The sequence below is a fragment of the Balaenoptera physalus genome (genome assembly GCF_965194825.1).
Source record: "Balaenoptera physalus genome assembly, chromosome: 12".
NCBI lineage: Eukaryota > Metazoa > Chordata > Mammalia > Artiodactyla > Balaenopteridae > Balaenoptera > Balaenoptera physalus.
In genome coordinates, this window is record NC_138897.1 from 21,922,125 (window position 1) to 21,943,363 (window position 21,239).

General features: G+C 35.9%; 1 protein-coding gene across 1 annotated transcript in view; it reads right to left on the minus strand.

Annotated features, from left to right (window-relative positions):
- DCC (DCC netrin 1 receptor) overlaps positions 1-21,239 on the minus strand; it is a 1,180,955-nt gene that overhangs the window by 644,407 nt on the left and 515,309 nt on the right. Inside the window, exon 3 of the mRNA XM_082416529.1 lies at positions 3,480-3,764. Within this exon, the coding sequence (XP_082272655.1) occupies positions 3,480-3,764 (285 nt within the window). The remainder of the gene's footprint in view (positions 1-3,479; positions 3,765-21,239) is intronic.

Below are 21,239 nucleotides of genomic sequence, written 5' to 3' on the forward strand. Positions count from 1 at the left end.
ACACGATGAGATCTGAATAAAGTGGACCTGACGAGCACTATGGCTGTTTCAATCCCTGCTACATTCTCCATCACAGACAATGAGACATTTTAAACCATCTCAATTCTTAGTGTTTTGTTATCAATATTTCCAAAAAAAAAATCCTTTACAATAATTTAATAGTAACTTACTCTGTTAAAAATATATAATTCCCCAGAATTTTGTCTTCAAACATTAATCAACAAATTAGTTACCAATTTTTCTACCTTTTAATGAAACAAATAATTATTGATTTAATCTTGAAAATATACAATGTTATGAGAAAAATCTCTTTAAAAAATTTGTAATTTAATTTGAGCACAATAACACCACTACCCTGCTCCTAATCTCAGGAAAAGTGCCACTACCTAGTTTCATCTGAGCGTGGACTCCATCCACTCCCTCTTGAGGCACATCTGATATGTCTCCAAGACCTGTCCTTAATATCTCCCCACTCATCTTCATTTCTGAATCCTTTCTGATACCACTTTAGTAGCAGCTTTTGATCATTTCTCTCCAGAATTAATGCTGTACATTCTACCGTATCTTTCTTCCTTCAGTTTATCGTCCTTGCTTCCAATTTCTCCTCCTTCAACACTTCCTATGCCCTATGACCCAGTTAAACAGAATGCATTCAGTTCCTCTGAATGAGTGCAGTTCCTCTGAAAAGTTTTTAATCTCTATTTTCTCTGTGTTTTGCTGATGTGGTTCTTTCCTCCTGGTGTAGTCTTCTCTTGGCCTAGCTACTACTTGTTCTTCAAGACTGGCACATTGCTTTTCTCTCTTATGTAAGGGGATGGCACTCTGTATTTCTTCTTTCAAAGAATGGTCTACTTGCTTTATCTATTTCACCCACTAGACAACCATTTGCGGGGGCATTATCTTTCAACTTTGTATTCCTAGTAACCTGTGTGATGACAGGTACATAAGATTCACTCAAAAGCTTGTTGAGTAAAGTATTTATGTAGTGAATAAACTGCAACTGCTTGCTGGAAGACAGCATTTCGAAACAACTATTTGATACTTAAAATCTGAATTTAATAAATCTCTGTTACTTGGTGATATTAGACACCTGATACATAAAAGTGGCAACCTGAAATGTATTCTACATAAACTTGAATAAGGGCATCATATTACATATTATTTAGAAACGGATAACTCTCCACACATATGCACACAAATGAAAATACTGTCTTTATGAACTGTGGTAAAAACAAGTGTTGAACAAAGTTGCAGAACTTCAAATTGGCATTTATGTTTCAAACTAAAGGGAAAATGGATAAGTTCATCAGTCAACATGATATTTAAATGGCCATGGAAGAATGTATTTTTTTTTAAAGAGTGGTAACCATATAGGTACCATTTTAATGTTTCTAAGTCATGTTAATAATATAATGGATTTCTATTTTAACTGTGTCTATCTTACCCTATTAAATACATGTTTTAATAGAGAAAGGGCAATATACCTGTGCAATTATGACTTCCTCAAACTGGTACTTATAGAAAGTGGAAACTGATTAAGAAAGGATTAGCACGATTTTAAAAATGAGGAAACGCTAAATGGCAACTAAAAGAAGCTGGGATTGAGCATTTATTCATTCATTTACTCATTCTCTCACTCAATTTTGTACTTGTTGTGGATTTGTGAATTTGACCTCTAAACCAGTTTGCAAACTCTGGCATAAATGGGACAAACATGGTCTTCCAGCAGGTTCTTTATGTGGTCAACAATATACAATACAGGATTAATCAAGTATGCTAATAACGTGTGTGTGTTTATTACCTTAGCTCATAACTCCTTTGTGAAGTTTATATTGAACTCATAGAACTTTGAGAAAAATTCTCATTAGATGTAGTGATTTCAAAAAAAAATGTGAGTTTTCATCCAGGTAAGTAATACCCACACACCTCCAAAGTACAGCGACATATTCTTGATTTTAGCCAAATTAACAATATGAAATTTGGCTTTAAATAAATCTCCATGGATTACAATGCAAATGTGTTTTGCAAGGTGAAGAAATGAATGTAAATGGTGATTTGATGATTATGTCTCTGTGTCTTTCAAATGTTTCCATTTCATATTTAATATTTAATTAGTCCAACTTTATCCCTTAACACCACTGGAAAACAGACTTTTCAGTCATATTAAGATAGTCAAACATATTCTTGCCAATTTTCTGTGTGGCTTACCTGGGCTTTGCATCTGATTGACTCAGATGCATTACTAAGGGTATGTGAATATAAATATTTAAAATTTTTGTGTATCTAATGGATGCGTAAGTAAATGCATGTACGTGTTGGGAATAAATGCTGCATTTGCATCTGTCACTGCCTAGAGGATGGAAGGCAACAGTGTCACTGATGGTTATTGACACATTTAAGTCAGTATCCCTGTGACTAACAGAAGAGAGAATCCACAAAAGGGTTAGAAGCGGTTTTAGAGATGTCCTAATTAAGGTCTCTGGAAACTTTCAATCACATTGCCAGTCTGCATTTGGAATGACTTGGGGATGTTACCCTCTACCTAGTGGAAGGACTTGTGATCACTACATACAGAATGTGGAGACAAGAGCCAACGCCAGTGCTTTGACAGCGAGTCTGTTACAATTACTCAAGTGTTGCCTTCTTTGTGATTCTCACAAATGAGTCTAAATAAACCCCACAAGTAAAATTAAATGAGAAAGTATTGACAGGTATTACATAGATATAAGATAGTAGCAGTTATTGGAAGAGATCTTAGAAAATATCCATTCTAACCTCCGATTATTTAGGAAAGAAAAATGAGGCCAGAGTCTTAGAGATTTTCCAGGGAAGAGAAAGGGAGATAACAGATGGAGAGAAACACTTTCCTTATCATAATATCAATCACACTTTATTGTAATTACTCGTATGTCCATGTTCACCCAGAATTCTATATAAGCCAGGCTCTGTGTCAGTCTTAGTCATTGCTGTATCCCTAGTACTTAGCACAATGCTTCTCAGAAATGAGTGTATGAATGGATAAGCAAATGAAAGTTCAATATTAAGCTGGGGAAGGCTCTTAACCTTGCTAAGCCTCACCTTCATCCTCTGAAAATGCAGATAACAATAACTACCTCTTAGACTATTACCAGAGGAAAATCAAATAACATAAAAATGTTTGGCAATGGGCTTTGCACAAAGAAGCACTCATTAACTATTAATGGAATGAGTGAGTGAATGAAGCCAAATATCAGGAAAATACCTGTTTCTGTTGTACCGGAAAGTTCAACTACAAACCATGGAAAGATAAGAAAAGCTTCTGGCATACCCTCATCTAATGGTTCATTTAGAAAAGAAGAAAAAAATATAAAACTAAACCCAATACACAATACAGAACTTAAAAACAACTACTAAATATGTGTTAAAGGAAAAATTGCTCAAATAACTCTAGAAAATATAATTCTGAAGAGAATAAAGAACACTAATCTTATCAGCAATACCTGATAAGATTCTGACTTCTGCTTCATTTCCTGTTCTTGAGCTGGCTGGATTCCGGGCTAAGCATCGATAGATTCCAATGTCTCCCAGTTGAAGTCTACTGATTTGCAAGGCTCCAGAGGGCAAGACCACCACGCGGGAGTCACCCGGGATGGGAGTCAGGTCTTGTTGGTTTTTCTGCCAGTGTATTGTTGGCATCGGCTCCCCAATGACTTCACACTTGAGTAGCACTGTGTCGCCCATGAAGGCAGTGACAGATTCTGTCTGGGAGAGGAACCTCAGTGGTCCTAGGAGAAACACAAAGAATAAAGGATAAATCTTTCAGAGGAGGCACAATAGTCACCAAATAAAAAATCACACCTGTATTCTTTTTAGAAAATTGTATCCTACAAAGCATCTTCTCAAAATACATCTCGTTTGCTCTTCACATTTTACCACATTACGTCTGGCCCTACAGTAGTTTCCGTGACTAAAAAATGATAAAGATGCTGCCATTAATCTCTAGAAGCTAACTGTTTTGTTTTTATTGGGTAATAAAACAGCCTTATAAAACAAACAAAGCAGGCAAGATCATCCTAATTTTATACATGAGGGAACTGAGGTTCAGAAAAGTGAAATTCCACATGCATTCACACAGTTACTACGATATGATCCTGCCAAGGGAACCTGGTTCTTCCAAATTCTCATCCTATGCTCTTACTGTTAGCCAACTTTGGACAAAGGACTATGAAGTTATGGGAATTTATGAAGGACTGGCCATATGACATAACCTAGCGCAGTTTCAAGAAAGATGAGTCGTATTAACCACCAATTATAGGCTGACTCCTTAAGGTAAATGATCATCAGTATTTGCCAGTTATAGCTGTGGTGAAATGAAAAAATGCTTAAGTTGGAATTAGACTAGTTTGTGTTTCTAGTCTGGCTGGGCCACCTACTCTGTGTGAGTCCTTTGGTAACTTGTTTCATTTCTTTGGGCTATAAAATGGGATAGTAGTGAATTCAACAAATACAACTACTATGATGTTCATTTGAAATAACATGTAAAAAAGATGCATCCATGTGGATGATTAAGCAAAGGCAGGGGAAAATGAAAAGACAAAAAAATAAACAAACTGGCTATCACTGAGCATGACGGATGGTGAGAGAGAAGCCTCTTCCATCATGATGCTGTATATGAGAAGGGTAGAAGATATTTGGAGCCTGCCCTCTTGAACCCCCTTTTATGAACAGATGGATATTTGTGACCCTAGTGCTTTGACCGTGAAAACATTTTTTGTGATTACAAACAAACATATTTGAATGAATTATGTCACCATTGATGGATCATTGGCAATTTTACTTTCTAGAGTCAATCCTATTAAATAATTTTAATTTCTTGATTTGTGTTCTATTCATCACAGTTATATGCCAATATTTTATTTTTACTGGAATTGTTTTCCCTGTATGTGCATTTCACAATAAAATTTGATTCATTCATCAGTTTGGGTTTCATGTCAAGATTTTCTGATCATATTTGCATTACTGCGATTTTTATTTTATAGATCTATTATAAGTAGGTCAAAGTTTCCTAGGTCTTAGTTTAAATTTTGTCAAGAAACTTTCTACCAATATTTAGTTAATAACAAATTCTAATGTGTTCAGTTTTAACTACTGTTAGGTTTATTTGGGGTCTATTAATTCTCACAAACCTAACTTTCCCTATAATCTGATAAAAATTTTGCTGGAGTGAAAAGGGCAAAGGCAAAATGACCTAGGCTAAAACATCATAATTTAATATGAGAGACAATCAAAAGTGCTGTAGAGAAGTCTCATACCCTAGGCTAAGGTAGCATTTCATGTCCCTTTCAGGGATTAGTCTTTTGAGCCACAGGGTAACTGAATCTATGAAAAAGGAAATTACATCAGTATCACATATGGAATAGATTTAAGTTGCCAACGATGGTCTACCACTCACTACCGCCACACTCATAAACAGACCTACAGACCTGGAGATGTGGCACCATGGTTTAGCAAGGACAATTAATTCTAGACCATAGAGAAATATGAATTTTGATGCATATGTTAATTTATCAATGGATATATAGGATATATATATATCCTACACTTAGGTATTAAAATTACTCACCTGGAATCTAGATCCATGGAGCTATCTGTCTCAACAGTACAGATGTGTCTACAGTGGGAGCAAACCACATGCCTAATTTTATTCTTCTCATTCAGTTAACTGGAACTAATCTATAACTATGCTGGATCCACCACTGAACGAAGACCAAAAGGAATCCATTAACTTGTGCCCTAGCTCATTGTTCAAAGTCCAATTTCCAGGCTGTTTGTAGTGTATAATTTTGAGTGTATTCAAAAGAAGCCACATTAATCTACTACTGATTGGCTTTGGTATGGATTTAAAGCATATACTTGAACAGCGAATGGTTTATATATACTACACAAGGCAAATCTGCAATGAGTAGTGTCCAGATGTTGTGTTCTTGGTCTTCACATCCCTAGCATTTTATTTTATAGTTAAGGAAACACCGTTGGGAGTAATTTACCCACACATACAAGTTATACATTTTATACAAAGGAGGTAAGAATAAAATATTTTTGATAAGTTGATAAAATATCTGGATACTTCTATATATTCAGATATATGGTCCTGTACAAGTTACATACACTGGATAAAATTCTAAATATGTATTTTACATCTGAATGTCTGTGGTATTCACAAAATTCACCTTCAGAGTTCTAGAGCATAGAATAAAACATAAAATGAAAGAGTAATTCAAATTGATACTCAACAGTTGGTTCCTTTATATAAACTTCATCTAGCTGGAAGAATCATAGATGAGGCATGAGATTATATATTAACATAATTGGACTTAATGGAATTGGCTATTGTTCCACATGCTTATTCACTATGGTTATTTTAGATCTTAATAAACAGGGGGTTGGAATTACCTCTTACTTAAAATTTAATGATGCAATGTTTGAAAACTTCAAACAGTTGATTATTTGATATAGTGAGAAATTATAAACATGATTTGTAGCTTTTTCTTTGTGTCTCTACAAAGGAAACCCCAAGCATCAAAAAGAAATGCTAGGTTTACGAGGTTCTGTATGGCTTAAATTAATGCTTCCAGTATTGTGCTGTCTTTGAGCACTCTCAACTCATGGTCGTGCAACAAAACAGCAACAGTATTAAAAGAAGAAGTTATAGGCGATCAACTTAGTACTATATTTTCAAGGCAGAGTGTGAGCAACTACTTAAGAACATTAAACTCACTGTAACTCAAGAATGAAATACAGTATATTCATAAGAGTCATTTAATGCTCTAATGAAATACAAAGATACAGGTATAATTTTAACTAGATCTTCATGAAAAATAGCTACCTGCTCATCAAGAGCCTGTTCATGGAAAAAGCCTGGTTCAACTCATTAGATCATATTTGATAGACTGTAATCATAACACGAATGGTATTCCTATCACTACTCTTTTCTTACCTAAATCCATTCTAAACATAGTCAAAAGAGGAGTGTTTCTAAATCACCAAAGTTTTTTTGTTTTTTTTCACTCAAGAAACTCTAACATTCCATTTTCTAATATTGTCTCATACCCTAAATCCTGGTACCCAAGAATCTAATACAGTGTTCCTTCCAGGCTCATCTTCCACAACTGCTACGAAAGAATTCTTGGATTTATTGAACAGGTATATACCTGGCTCCCTCTTGATTGTATTTCTCATGAAATTTCCTCTTGAGAAGTATACCTTCTCCCCTAACATCTACCTATCAAATCTGTCATCATTCTTAAAGTACTAAGTCAAAATATCCTCTTTTCCTTAGTCTTACTTACCGGAAATCATCTCTTAATCTTTTGAATTTTTACAGAACTTATAACTTACAGATAGAATGACATAGTTGACTGTTTAAATAAAAGGCTGACAAGTGTTTATATGTTTGTATATGTATTTTTTCAGTCCACAGAATATATCAAATATCTACTGAAAGAAAAAAAAAACCACAAATATTTACTGAGGTTCCATGTCTAAGTAGACTATTACAAGAATGAAAATTTTGATAACTGCATTTGAGTGTTGGTGTATCACTTTCTAACATACTCTGTGGCAGTTTAGGATGGTGAATAACACACCTGGGTGCCAGATTACCTGGGGGGTCACTTCTCTGCTTCATCATTTAGCCAGACCTTGGCCTTTTTTTTTTTTTTTTTAACAGACTAGACATGTTCAAGGCCACCATCAAACCATAAATAGCAACTGATCATCTCTATCCATTAAAAAGATGCCTTTTTCCCTTGGCATCAACCAACTGGGCTGAATTCTAGGATGGGGCTTTTGGTGATTTTAGGAACCAAGTGGAACCTTTCTCTTCTCCTTGGGAATGTCCCACTTTCGGACAAGAACAGACAGGGGGGTTTTTTGTTTGTTTGTTTTTTTAATTGTTGCTCCTTGCCTCCATTTGATATCAGTTGGTAAACAGAGAAATGGTACCAAAACAAAATGAAATGAAAAACCCAAATAACAAACAGACAACCCTAAATCAACCCTCAAGGTTTGTCTCAGGGTTTCACATATGACAAGAACCATCAATTCAACCCCCATGCAATGTGATTCCCTGGAGAGCTGCTGGATCCAGACCAATGACACAAGAGACCTGAGTTTTATCACTGACACTATTCTAAGCTCCTTTACAAATTAACTCCTTTAATCCTAACAACAGCTCTTTAAGTATTACTGTCTCCACTTTATAGATGGAACTGGAAAGGGAACGAAACTCATTCAAATGTTTACATTATGTATGATGGTTTAAAAAAAGGTTTTGTCCTGAATGATACTTCTTAAAATACCCTGTTTCCCCAATCTAAGTGAAAATGTCCCCAAAGGAGTTTTTTTTTTTTTTTTTTTTTTTAAATATAACAGTACTTCCTGATTCTTCAACCCCCAAGTATCAGCACAATACTGGAAAACTCTGTTTAGTAAGTACATTCTGCCCCAGATTGAATTTTTACAGACAAACTTCAGCCTGAAGTATTGTGCAATTAAAAATAGCATACAAACCTAAGCTGGGTTGTTTCCATGGAGGCCTTTCATTATTAGCCTTGGGGAAAGTCTGTTTCCCAGAACGAATTATACTCAAGGTTCCTACCTTCACACCTAGCCTGGCCCAGGATTCTAAGACAGCTGGACTTGTTGGAAGTGTCTCATCCCAGCTAACTGACAGGTTTACACATTACTCGCACCTCTGTACATTAACAAAGACCAGCACCTATTAGTGCGGGGTCAGTTCAGGAACCATAATAAGGAAAGAACACGTTGTTTTACATATGGAAAAATCAGGCACGCATATATGGGAACTCCATTTTATCCCCTGTCCTAGAAATGATAAACATAGACACTTATAACTTAAATTTTATAAGCTACTTTTACTATTGTAAAAGTGCCTGGGCTTCAGCATCAGAAATTTTATTGATGTTAACTATCCTAATTACAGTTGTATAATAAGGTTTAAATGTTGTTAGCAAGCGATATATAGCCATTATGAGAGTACCCAGGAGAAATGGGTCTCACCCTGTTTATTTCGATTTTTGTAAAGGATACTTCCTAATTCTCTAACACTAATTTTAACACTAAAAGCATTCATTAAGTGTCCATTTATATAGGTTACTTTGTTAAATGTTACTCAAGGCCTGATAAGCAGCCATAACTACAATTCTTTTCTAGAACATTTACTAACTATCAAACGCTTAATTACCTGGGATTTCATAGTACCAACACAGTATCAGAATTCTCACTTCCTCAGAGGGGCCTCCCCCAAGTCGAGATAGAACCAATTATTCCTGTATGTCCCCTTTGCAACATTTACTTCAATTATAACTTATTAACTGTGGAGTTAATTTAATAGCCATCTTCCCAGCTAACCTGTAAATTCCACAAAAGCAGAGCTGGTTCTATTTTATTCTGTACTCTGAGCACTTAGCACAGTGCATGGCATATAATTGTCCATCAAATATATGTCTAATGAGAAAGTATGTATGACTGGTCAGATAATTAGTTTAGGCAAATATCCCAGGCTCTTATACACTGGGAAATCCAGGAAGAAGAGCGTAAAGAGAGGGAGAAAACAAGGATTTATTCAGGGAAAGTGAAAAAGAGCTGAGCCTAATAAGCATACAAAGTCAACCCATACAGCCTTTCATTTGAAAAGATTGTGAGGGGGCGGGGAGAGCGATGTCTAGCGCAGCCATGAAAATTTTATCTAAGGCCCGTAAGTTTAAATTGTGAAACAGTGATATTTCGAATGAGATTTCCCCATCTTCCTTCAAATCACTGTCCCCGGAAACAAAGTTATCAGTGGTCTCAGGACCAGCCCCCACCCAGCTGGGACAGGCAGGGCAATGGCTCCAGCCATCAATCAGGCTCTGGCCAGTACAGATTTTTTCAGGAGCTAGGCACATCCAAACTGTTGGCTGTCACCAAGGCAGTAGAAATGTTAACAGCAAAGCAGCAAACATTTTTCATTTGGGCTTTTCCTTTGTGATGCTAAAAAAATGAGGTAGAAAATCACCATGGCAATGAATGCAAAGCTGCGAAATCTGCAGGGACGTCAAAAGTGTTAGGCTCTGAGAATTAAAATAATGAGAACAATAGTCTCTCCGCACTCTTCTACCCATGCACACACGCATCACATAGACTAGGAGAAATCTTTCATTCAGATCCAGATAGTCAGAAAGTTTGAATAGCTTAGACATGTACTCTTGTTCATTTAATTCTAAGCTACTTTGCTTTTTAAGTAAAAGTGGAAATAAAGCATTCCAGGTTTATGCCAGGACTCTCCTCCTCCTCCTGGGAGGCCTCTCCTCCACCCACAACGCCCTCAGATTGGGCCTATTCCTTCTTTTAAATTCTAATCTCAAAATGGCACGTTCTTCTGATTTGCCCTCTGGCCTCTTTAGCAGACTATCAGGACCCACATCTCCTCCAATGTAAGGTCTAATTATTAAGTAATTAAAGTTCATTTAATAAAAAAATAGACTTATCAATTGGGGGACAGACCTTGGGATTGGAAATGTCTCTTGCTTTTAAATATTGAGCAGTGTGGTAATATCCTGTAACTGCCAGAGGAGAGCCGAAGTAAATGCTTTGTTTGCTCCAAATTAAAGCTTCGAGGCCACCTCCCTTCAAAGCCAGACCTTGTTTGCCCCCTTTTAATTTTCAAATGAGCTCAGGGGAAGAGAAGAGACTTAATCCAAAGAGAAGTTTTCTAGATTTGGTTGCTTTTCAGAAGCCAGAAGACCAATAAAGGATTCTTAGAATATGTTTTAAGCGTATTTCTGTATGTCCCTCTGAGAGTTATCATTTCCCTCTTTATGTTTTCCCCCAGGTTTTTGTTTCTGTTTTAGCAACTTCATTTTCACTGCTGAAATTACAGACTCCTAGGTAGTTGGCTAAAGAGCCATGGCTGGAATGTGGCAATGTGAAACAAGTCTAGGAAGTGTGTCTGTCGGGTACCGGCCACACTCCTTCAGTGTGTGATCTTATAAGAAACATCCATGTGGCCAATTCGTTGAACTCAGAAGGATGTAACAGAAGAAGTGTGAAAGGGAAAGAAAACTGTAGGCAAATTACACAGTTTGTCTGTCCAGCTCTGCAAGATTAGCAGCACATAATGAACTCATTTCCTTGGCAAAAAATAGTCAATGAGAAATGTCATCAAATAAGTCTTTTTCAGAATCACCCTTGGGGTTTGTTCAATATAAATACTCTAAAGGGCTGGTATTTTCCCAGATCTCTGAAAACTGATTGTACGTAAGACTTAGAACCAAGTGGTCATTTTGGGACTCCTGTGAGTGATCAAGAGACAGTTTGAATGCAGATCTATCCCTAATCTCATCAAGTAGCCCTGCTAGATTCTTGGCCTTCAAATCTATGGAGCAGCAATTCAGGATTCTCCAAGTCATCCTTCTTAATAACATCCTTAGGGCCTCTGGTAGCCAACATGACACCTTTATAAGAATTGGAAAAGGGTGCCATCTTTGAAGGGATGAGTTTAAAAAGGTACCCCATGGGATTGGCTAGCAAATCCAGAGCTGGATTTCAGGCCCCACCTAACCTTCCCCTGGAGATTGTTTTCAGGTATGAACTACACCCACATACTAACAACTCTGTTGGCATCTCTTGACTTCAGTATCTGCAATCAGTCAAGAATGATTTGGCTTGGCCCATCCATGTCTTTTGTTAACTCCAGGGTCAAACAGAGGCAGATTTTGGAAGCATTTTTCTGGGTAGCATGTTAAAAGCTTTTTTTTTCATCCTTCTGAGCTATTATACAACATATATTTCCCAGCACAAGATTAAATAATGAAGTGAGCTTTACCACCTCTTCCTCAAACTCACGTGATATTGTCTTCCTGGAGAGAGATTCTTCATAAAATCTAATCAAATTATATTGAACATCGATGCCATTATTGTACGTGAAGGTTAGAATAGAATCCTTCTTCAAGGAAGAGCTAGATGGCATCCCCTGTCCAGTGGCAGCTACATTTTCTCCTACCTGTATCACCATCTCTTTGATGACTGAAACTAGCCTTTTACCTGTATATATGTATTAAGCCAAATGGAAACTCATTCTCGTAATGCAGACCAAACAGGAGTTGTTTGTTCGCTTGTTTTACTTTATTATAAGATTTTCTATAGGAATTCTTTAAAGGACAAACTTCTAATGTAGAAAAATGTTCATTAGTAATCAAAAACTGAAAATAATATAGCACTTTAGCCTATTAAGGTTGCAATGATTTCAAAAACTTATGAACAGTAATTCTGAAAGCATGAGTTGATATGCTACCTTTGAAAAGTGATTTGTTAATGTGCATCATAATAATTTAACCCAAGAACTCCACTTCTAGGAATCTTTCCATAAATATATGAAGAAAAAAGTTATATATATACATATATATATACACACACACACAATTATTCAGTACAGCATTATTTAAAATAGTGAACAATATAAAAAGTAAATAAATAAATAAATCCCCCCAAAATAAAAAAGAAAATAGTGAACAATAGAAAATGGGCTAATTGTACAATTGGTGATTTCTTAAGCAAATTATGGTATATCCACTGTACTTAACATTATATGACCATATAAAATTATGTTAATAAATATTTTTTAAAGGGAGAAAGTTATTTTTCTCATTTTTTTTCTAAAACAAGCACATCTTAAAATATACAAAAGGATATTTTGCTAATGATTCTAACCCTCTTTTCAGTGTATTCTATTCAGTGTGAATTGTAAAAATACTATTCAGAGTATATCGATTTCATGAAGAGATGTTTACCTCCACAGGCTTTGACGATAACTTTATTGTCATTCTCTACTCTGCAGATAAAATTCTTATTACAAAACCTGAGACTGTTTTATAATCAATAGTTATGAATAGTTTTACAGAATTCAGACTCAGGCTTTCCATCAAGCTTAAATTGCATTACGCATGGCTAACAATCGGTCACAACATTCATGAAAGTTGATTATGAATGTGGCTAATATCTGTTAGGCCTACTTGTAAATTGTGCTTAATTCAAGGCAGGCAAATCATCCAAATAACAGAAAAGCAAGCTCTTAAAGTTGTATGATATTTTGTTTTACATCATATAACTGTCACCAGCCCTTCCCTACTTTATTTATGTTCGCCTGATAACCCTGCCACAAAGCCGTACCAGCACTGATTATATCATCTTATGGGAATTTCCAAAGTATGCTTTCATTCATTTATTCAGTCAGTCAATGTTGTGGCTAATTTTATTTCTGGATGTAAGTAGGCCATGGGGTGCTAAGATTTTTGGTTAAACATTATTCTGGGTGTATCTGTGAAGGTGTTTCTGGATGAGATTAACATTTAAATCAGTACATTGAGTAAAGCAGACTGTCCTCCCCAATGTGGGTAGGGCTCATCCAATCCATCGAAGGCCTGAATAGAACAAAAAGGTGGAGTAAGAGAGGATTCAGTCTCTCTGCCTGACTTTCTTTGAGCTGGGACATCAGGTTTCTCATGCCTTCAGACTGGGACTCGAACTGGAATTTACACCATCTGCTTTACTGGGTCTCCAGCTTGCCAAATGCAGGAGGACTTCTCAGCCTCCATAATCACATGAGTTTCTCTGGAGAACTCAGACTAACACAATCAGTCAACATTTATTGGGCACCTCATATGTGGCAGGCATCATCCTAATTGCCTGAGAAATATAATGATGAACGATCTATGCTAGCTTTTGTCAAAGGGCTTTTCTGGATTTTGGAAGCCTAGAGGAGGAGTGTAAGATTCATATTCATCATATTTCTTGAGTGAAACATGGCAAAGCCCCAATAAAGGGGAGCCCATAAGCAGAAAAACTTAGCAAGAGATTATCCAATGAGTTTCAAAGGTCACTGAAACAAGAATCCATCAGGTGATAACTGTTTCAAACTTTTAATTGAGCATATTATCCAAAGGATTAAATGATCTTCTACCTGTTAATCTATTAACCCAGATGTTTATTTTTCTTATTACCAGTAGCTTTGATTGAATACATACTAGGCACTATATAATGTATAATAATACATATAGTCTCTACATGGCTAAAGGGCCCTACTGAAGTTCCCTGGCAACATTTTTCACTTTCAGTTTGTTAGATAGGATCACCTTCCTTTCAGTATAAATGATTTTTCTCCTGTCAAAAATATGTGACTGAATCCTATATTCAAAACTTGTAGACATAGACCAAAGAAAGGAGAAACCTAAATGGAACAAGCTTTCAATAAAAGGAAGCAGCGGAGAGAGTAGTTTCAGCTCAATACTTCTATTTCAGTATATAATTAATTAAAGCTTAGCTATTGATAAGAGCTAAGATTCACATCAAATACATCAAAAGATTCAATTTTTTCTCTCATAATTCCAGTATTATTTTTTTCTTTTTTTTCTACCAGTATTATTTTTTCTCCCCACAAAATCCATCTGTAACATGAGAATCAAGGAACCCCAGCAGAAATAATCATTTCAATTAAAAACTTCTGGTAAATCTATATAATTTTAATTTTGATTTGGAAGTACCTACTGGGAGAAAATTGGAGCTAATGAAACACATTTGCATGCTGTGCATTTGCACAATGAAAATGGAAAGTCAAAATATGTCTGCTTCATTGCTGAATGTGTATGATTTTACACCTTCTCTACTAAGACCCTGAGGAAATCAAATTTTTAAAGAATTACCAAAATTTTGTAGCTTGACCCAGGTAACAAAATATCCCTGATAGAATGAACCGTTCAAATGGAAAAAAAAAAAAAAAAAAAATGTCTGATGCCAAAATTCATGCTTTGGGATTTGTCTCATACTCACCTGAATCAATATCCACCACAAGAATCGGAAGTAGTTATTTATTCCAACATATCTTTCTATATACCTAATCCCCAGCAATCATCTGGCTGTAGAAGAATGTCAGTAAATTAGAGAATAGTAAATCATCCTTCCTGAAAATCTTTCAGTTGTGGAGTCGTTTTCACGGGCCCAGTTGTATCATCTGATACTTGGACTGAGAATAAGGTGGGAAAAGGGCATGCGTGGGCAGTCAGAGATAGATTTTCTTCCCTGCTTCTAAGGGGCCAGGCATGGGGTACAGGTATGTGTGGTAGGAAGTAAAATATTCCTTCAGGATAGCATTAGTCTCAAGTATGAGAGTACTTACACACTTTTTATAGAACCAGGAATAACATTACTTCCAAGCTTGTTTATGATCTTTCCTGATCTTATGATCTTTGAACATAGAAAGAAGTATTCCTTAAAAAGCATGGTTCAATAAGTAGAAAATGAGCTTTGAAGGGCAGTGGGCAAAGAGGAGCATAGCAAAAGATTAGACTGGAAATGTCACATAATACAGATAATTCAGACACCTTATACCATCTTGGTAAGTTTGTATTTCATTTCAATTACATTGAGAAGTTATTAAGGAATTTTGATCACGGAAATTCCATGACTGGATATACATGTTTTGAAGACCATTCTTGTTGCTATGTAGAGGATAGTTAGTGGGGGTAGGTCATAGGTGAAGGCAAGAGTGAAAGCAGGAATCTCACAAACTTAACAGTAGTCGAAGTGAAAGAAAACTGGGTTTGTTTTGGGAAAGACAGTGTCGTGTTAGCGGTCTTTTGACTCCCCCCGCTGGGCCTGGAACACTTCCTTACCAAGGAATAAAAAGCTCACATAGCCTGTGCTGGCCTATCACCTTGTGTGAGAATATCTTTCAATCTCTTACTCAATGAATGTTCCTTTGTTCTGATTAGGTGTGTAGGTCATTGACCCTCAGGCACATCCCCCATCTTCAGTATTTCAAACTCCACAGCAGGGTTTTGGGTTTTTTCTACTGTGGTGCAGAGGGGTGCAGGTAGACTGAGTGCCCTGCATCAGCTTTGTGGGGGACACTCTGACCATGGGGGAACACTGCTCACTACTGGAGCTGAACTTGCTCTGTTTTTTCTATGTGAATAAAGCATTGCTCCAGCCAGTGCTTGGCTGTGTTGTTTTCCTTGGCAATTCTGATACCAAGACACAATGGACAGGAGTGTCTGGAATCCTCCCCTGGGATTGATAGCAGGTGCACAATGCTCTGTTCCGCAGCTTGGGAAAGTGAGATAACAGTGAGAACAGAGAAAAAGAGAGATGCTAGATATATTCTGAGGCATAATCATAGGACCTGTTGAAGGTTGAGTGTGGGTTGTGAGGGAAAGGGATGGATCAAGAATGAGCCCTGGTAATTCAAAAAGAGTCGTGTACCACAATGTTCATTGCAGCTCTATTTACAATAGCCAGGACATGGAAGCAACCTAAGTGTCCATCGACAGATGAATGGATAAAGAATATGTGGCACGTATATACAATGGAATATTACTCAGCCATTAAAAGAAACGAAATTGAGTTATTTGTAGTGAGGTGGATGGACCTAGAGTCTGTCATACAGAGTGATGTAAGTCAGAAAGAGAAAAACAAATACTGTATGCTAACACATATATATGGAATCTAAAAAAAAAAAAGAAAAATGGTTCTGAAGAACCTAGGGGCAGGACAGGAATAAAGACGCAGATGTAGATAATAGACTTGAGGACATGGGGAGGCGGAAGGGTAAGCTGGGATGAAGTGAGAGAGTGGCATGGACATGTATACACCACCAAATGTAAAATAGATAGCTAGTGGGAAGCAGCCGCATAGCACAGGGAGATCAGCTCTGTGCTTTGTGACCACCTAGAGGGGTGGGATAGGGAGGGTGGGAGGGAGATGCAAGAGGGAAGGGATATGGAGATATATGTATATGTATAGCTGACTCACTATGGTATAAAGGAGAAACTAACACACCATTGTAAAGCAATTATAATCCAATAAAGATGTTTAAAAAAAAAAAGAAAGAAAAGAAGGTATTGTCAATGTGTCAAGTTATATACTCATTATATAGACTGTAGTTACTCTTCAATTATTATATATTCAATTGTTTCTGGATTATAGTGTTTATGGCTCCTCCTTCAACTTCTACATATTACTTCCCTGAAAGAGCCTCAATTCTCTGATTCACTAGAAATACCTATGTTGACTCTGGAAAGAGTGTTATATTCTCAATAGTTTGTTGATTACAGCTGCCGAAACTTGGTCTTGAGCTTGTGTTAATTCATCATAAACAATTTCAAATGTGATTATTACTTCTGAAGTCTCTATCTTTGTACATTTTATAGGAGTTTTTCTAAATAAATAACAACGTTAATTAAAAATAAAAATAAAAAAAAGAATGAGCCCTGGTCTGGTTTCCAAATAAAAGGTTTAGGCTGTGGGGTAAGGGATTTTGGCTTTCGGTTAAGTGGGTATATGTGGTGGTTTGAAGGAAATAAGAAGAAAACACACTAGAGTAAGAGATGTGATATTAAAACTAGAACAAGAGTGAGAGATAAGGAAATTACTGGCTCTCAAGCTCTGAATCTCAAAGTTGAAAGGATTAGAGGTAATCGTCCAAGTTCTTTCCATTTGTAAAATTAAATAACCCTGTGACTCTGTGTTTCAACAACTTAATATGTGGCCAGGCCTTACAGTCATCCACCAACATTTAACAAAACTAATAGAAACTGTGAATCACTGGATTTACAGAAGTAAATAAAACATTCCCCATCACTGCCCTAATGGAGCTGCCAGTCTAGTAGAGATACAGTGCTCATCAGACAACATTTATCACAGAGACACTTAAAAGGGATTTAAAAACAAGCTTGGAAATGTATGGTAAGAGAGGAGCCCATAAAGTTTGCCCAGTATTGCAAAAACTGACCAACTCAAGTTAATATGAACAACTCTTATTCCTTTGTTTATAATCACAAGTGAGTTACCTTGTTGTTTATTGAGCTTTCTCATTAATTTAGTCACTCTAATTTACTTTGGCTCTGTAGATAAAACTCTTGTTTTCAAAGGCTATCTAAACTATTGTTATTTTTAAGGCATATAGCTTTTCAACAAAGAGAAGATCAAAAGTACAAGTTTAAAACAGCCAGATTTATCCTAAATTTTGCAACGTTCTTTGTATCCACTTCAAATCAAATTTTGCTTTCTTTGAAGCAAACTCTTATGTATTTTGCTCTCCTCTTGGCCTCAGCATTTGAGGATTTGAGACAGTCTTTAGAGTGATTTACAGATACTACTTCTGTATAAGAGTGGTGTTTGAGACACAGATGACAGCTTATTGTAATCTCTATTCATCCTTTTGGGAAATATTCTACTGAATTTAGTCTTAGATCTAGAAACATTTATTAAGATACCAATGGAGTCCATCAATCTTAAGTCCCTTATGAGTATGTGTGAGGTGCATCTTTAAAGCAATTTCTCACTACTAAACTTACTAAGGGTTAACCTGATTTTACTGGGAATCTCAGAATACAGCATTATTTCTCAAATTTCTTATCAGATATAGTAATTTTTTCTTGGGTTTATGAAGTCATTCACTCTCCATCTCTACCTTCTATAATTCTCCTTTAGTAACCATATGTCCTATTATATAACTGATCTTCTCACTGAGCTTCTGAACATGGCTTTATACTTTCCCATCTACCTGCTCAGCTTTGCCACCCTTCTGCTCTCCACCCACCTGTCTGATTCCTTTGTTTTTTCATACTTTATGAGGGCTGACCCTTATCTGGATTTGTTTACTGTTCTATCCTAGGTGCCTGGTACTTAGTAGACACTCAATAAATATTTGCTGAATGCACAAGTAAAGTATCTGAACCCAACTCAATCTTTGAGATCCAAGTCAAATCTGTTTTCCCTTTTCTTCTCCGATATCTCATCAAATATATTCTCATTGGCACTCACTTGGCAATCCTCAACCATTCATTGGTGTCATTATCATATTTTCATGCATCTCTTCTATTCAGTTAAATTTTAGTTTGCTCAAGGATAGAAATATTGCTCTATGTTTCTGTGAATATTCACAGCTCAGTGCCTCACATGGTGAAAACATCAAATAATACCCTTGTTTTAAGTTTGATCACATTGAGGAACAATTACTTTTGTTTTGCCCATTTACTCAAAGGGCCATCTGTTAAGAAAACTCTAAAATAGTTAGTTTCACTTGATTTATTTCATCTTAAAGTTTGAGAATATTTTAATGGTGGCCTCAATTTATGGGAAAGTCTTATTATTGTAATTCAGAACTTACAACTTCTAATAATTTAGACTCTAAAGATTTGTACTATCTTTGAGCCAGCTATCAAGAGAAGATTTTGTAAGCAAAGTAATTGACAAACACGATTTACAGTACAGTCTACATTTTTTAAAGTGAATTCTCCTGATACTGAAATGTAGGACTTGGTTTTGCATTTTTTACCCCACTTATCAATCCCTGCTTTACAGTGACAGCTGTCATGTCAGTCTACATATTTCTCCAAAAGTAATCTATAAGCTACCTGAAAGTAAGAATAAGCCTTCAATTCCTTCATAGTCTCTTCTACCCAGCAGAGTGCCTTTGCAAGTAGTATGTGGTTAATTGTTATTGGGCAATTAATTATTAAAAGCCTGATTTTTCACCTGTATTCCTTCTATAGTATTTCTATCCTCCAATAATCATTACAAACATTTCCAGAATTCTCAAGTGAATATGAAGATATACAAATATTAGGTTCATTCCTTAAGGCTGAAAGAGGCCTTAGAGATGAAACAAATCTAATCATTTCATTTGATGGAAAAATGTGTTAAATATACAAAATTAATATTTTACCCTATCTTCATTTTATTTTTTCCAATTTTTATATATTAGAGGTTGTATATATCTGAGTATATGTCTATATGTGCTATATATATATACACACACATACATATACCCACACACATATATATGTGCATGATTAGTAAATATTCATACATGTGCTTATGTATATATGTGTGTATAGATATAGATACAGATACATATAGAGTATGTGCATATATGTATACTTATATATGTGCAACTGTAGTCAAATATATACATATATTTCAAGTGAATGTATGTATACAAAAACATACATTTACTTCACATATATTCCTACAAAGATATATAGTTGGTTATTAAACAAGTGGAGAATTAATTGGGTAAAGCGATCATATCATCATACTGCATTGTTTCTAGTTGTTAAAAAGTAATTTTATCTTAAATAACTGAATGATTAAGAAAAGTTCTTTTTCACTATTATTACATGTGTATGCATTTTCCCTTTATAAAACGTAACATTTTCCATACTTGTTTCTCTCCACTAAGTTTTTCAGGTTATCAAAACTTAGATCTCAAGAATAAGCTGACTCCAGTTTTATCATTTAGAGAAATGCTAATAGCCTTATAAATCCTGAACTTGTCCATAATACAGATTTTTTTTTTAATATGAATCAGACTTATCAGAGAAGATACCTTATTATTCACACCAAGCTGAACTGCTAATTTTCAGAGAAAAATGCACCTGTGGAAAAAGAAAATATATCTTTAAACTGCATTATCCACTGACAGGACCACATACTGTTTAGTCCTTGTTGTTAATACAGAAATCAGAGGGTGTAAATCTCTTCATCTTCCTGTCAGCACTTGTGGCCAGGGTGTTAATGGCTTGTAGCCAGGAAGGTGCATGGGCTTACAGCCAATCAGCAATGAAACAATTTAATCAGCTTTTCAAAACGGAGTGCAAGTTGAGGAGGTAGGGGAGCTCAGTGCTAATGCATTTAGATGGAAACATATTTTAAATCTCTGATTAAAACAAGGGACAAGAGATCCTAATCCTTTGTGATATAAAGTGGGTAGAAAGAGACCCTTTTCATTTATTAAGTGGTATACTAATTTTACTGATTGAAAATAAATTATCAGCATCTGAACAGATTTCTTTTCTAAGGCTAAACCCAGACTCCCCCTGCCAAGATGAAAGTACTCTATGTACCTTCAGAGAGAAGCATCAGAAAAGCCTCCTGCTTGGAAAAACCAACACTTCTAAGAGCAGATGCTTTGGTCTGGTACGGACGCTGCAAAATGTCTAATTATGAGACAAACTGGATTGAAAAATCATGACATGAATGATGACCAGTAACAGTTGGATGAACTATACAATGAGGCTATGAAAATGTACCTTTTGACATTCTTGAGGGGGGAAAAAAAAAACAGGAAGTTGAGACAACTGCCTAAAATATCTTGGGAAAGATATACTCTTGTATTCACAAGGGTTCTATTATAAAAGCAT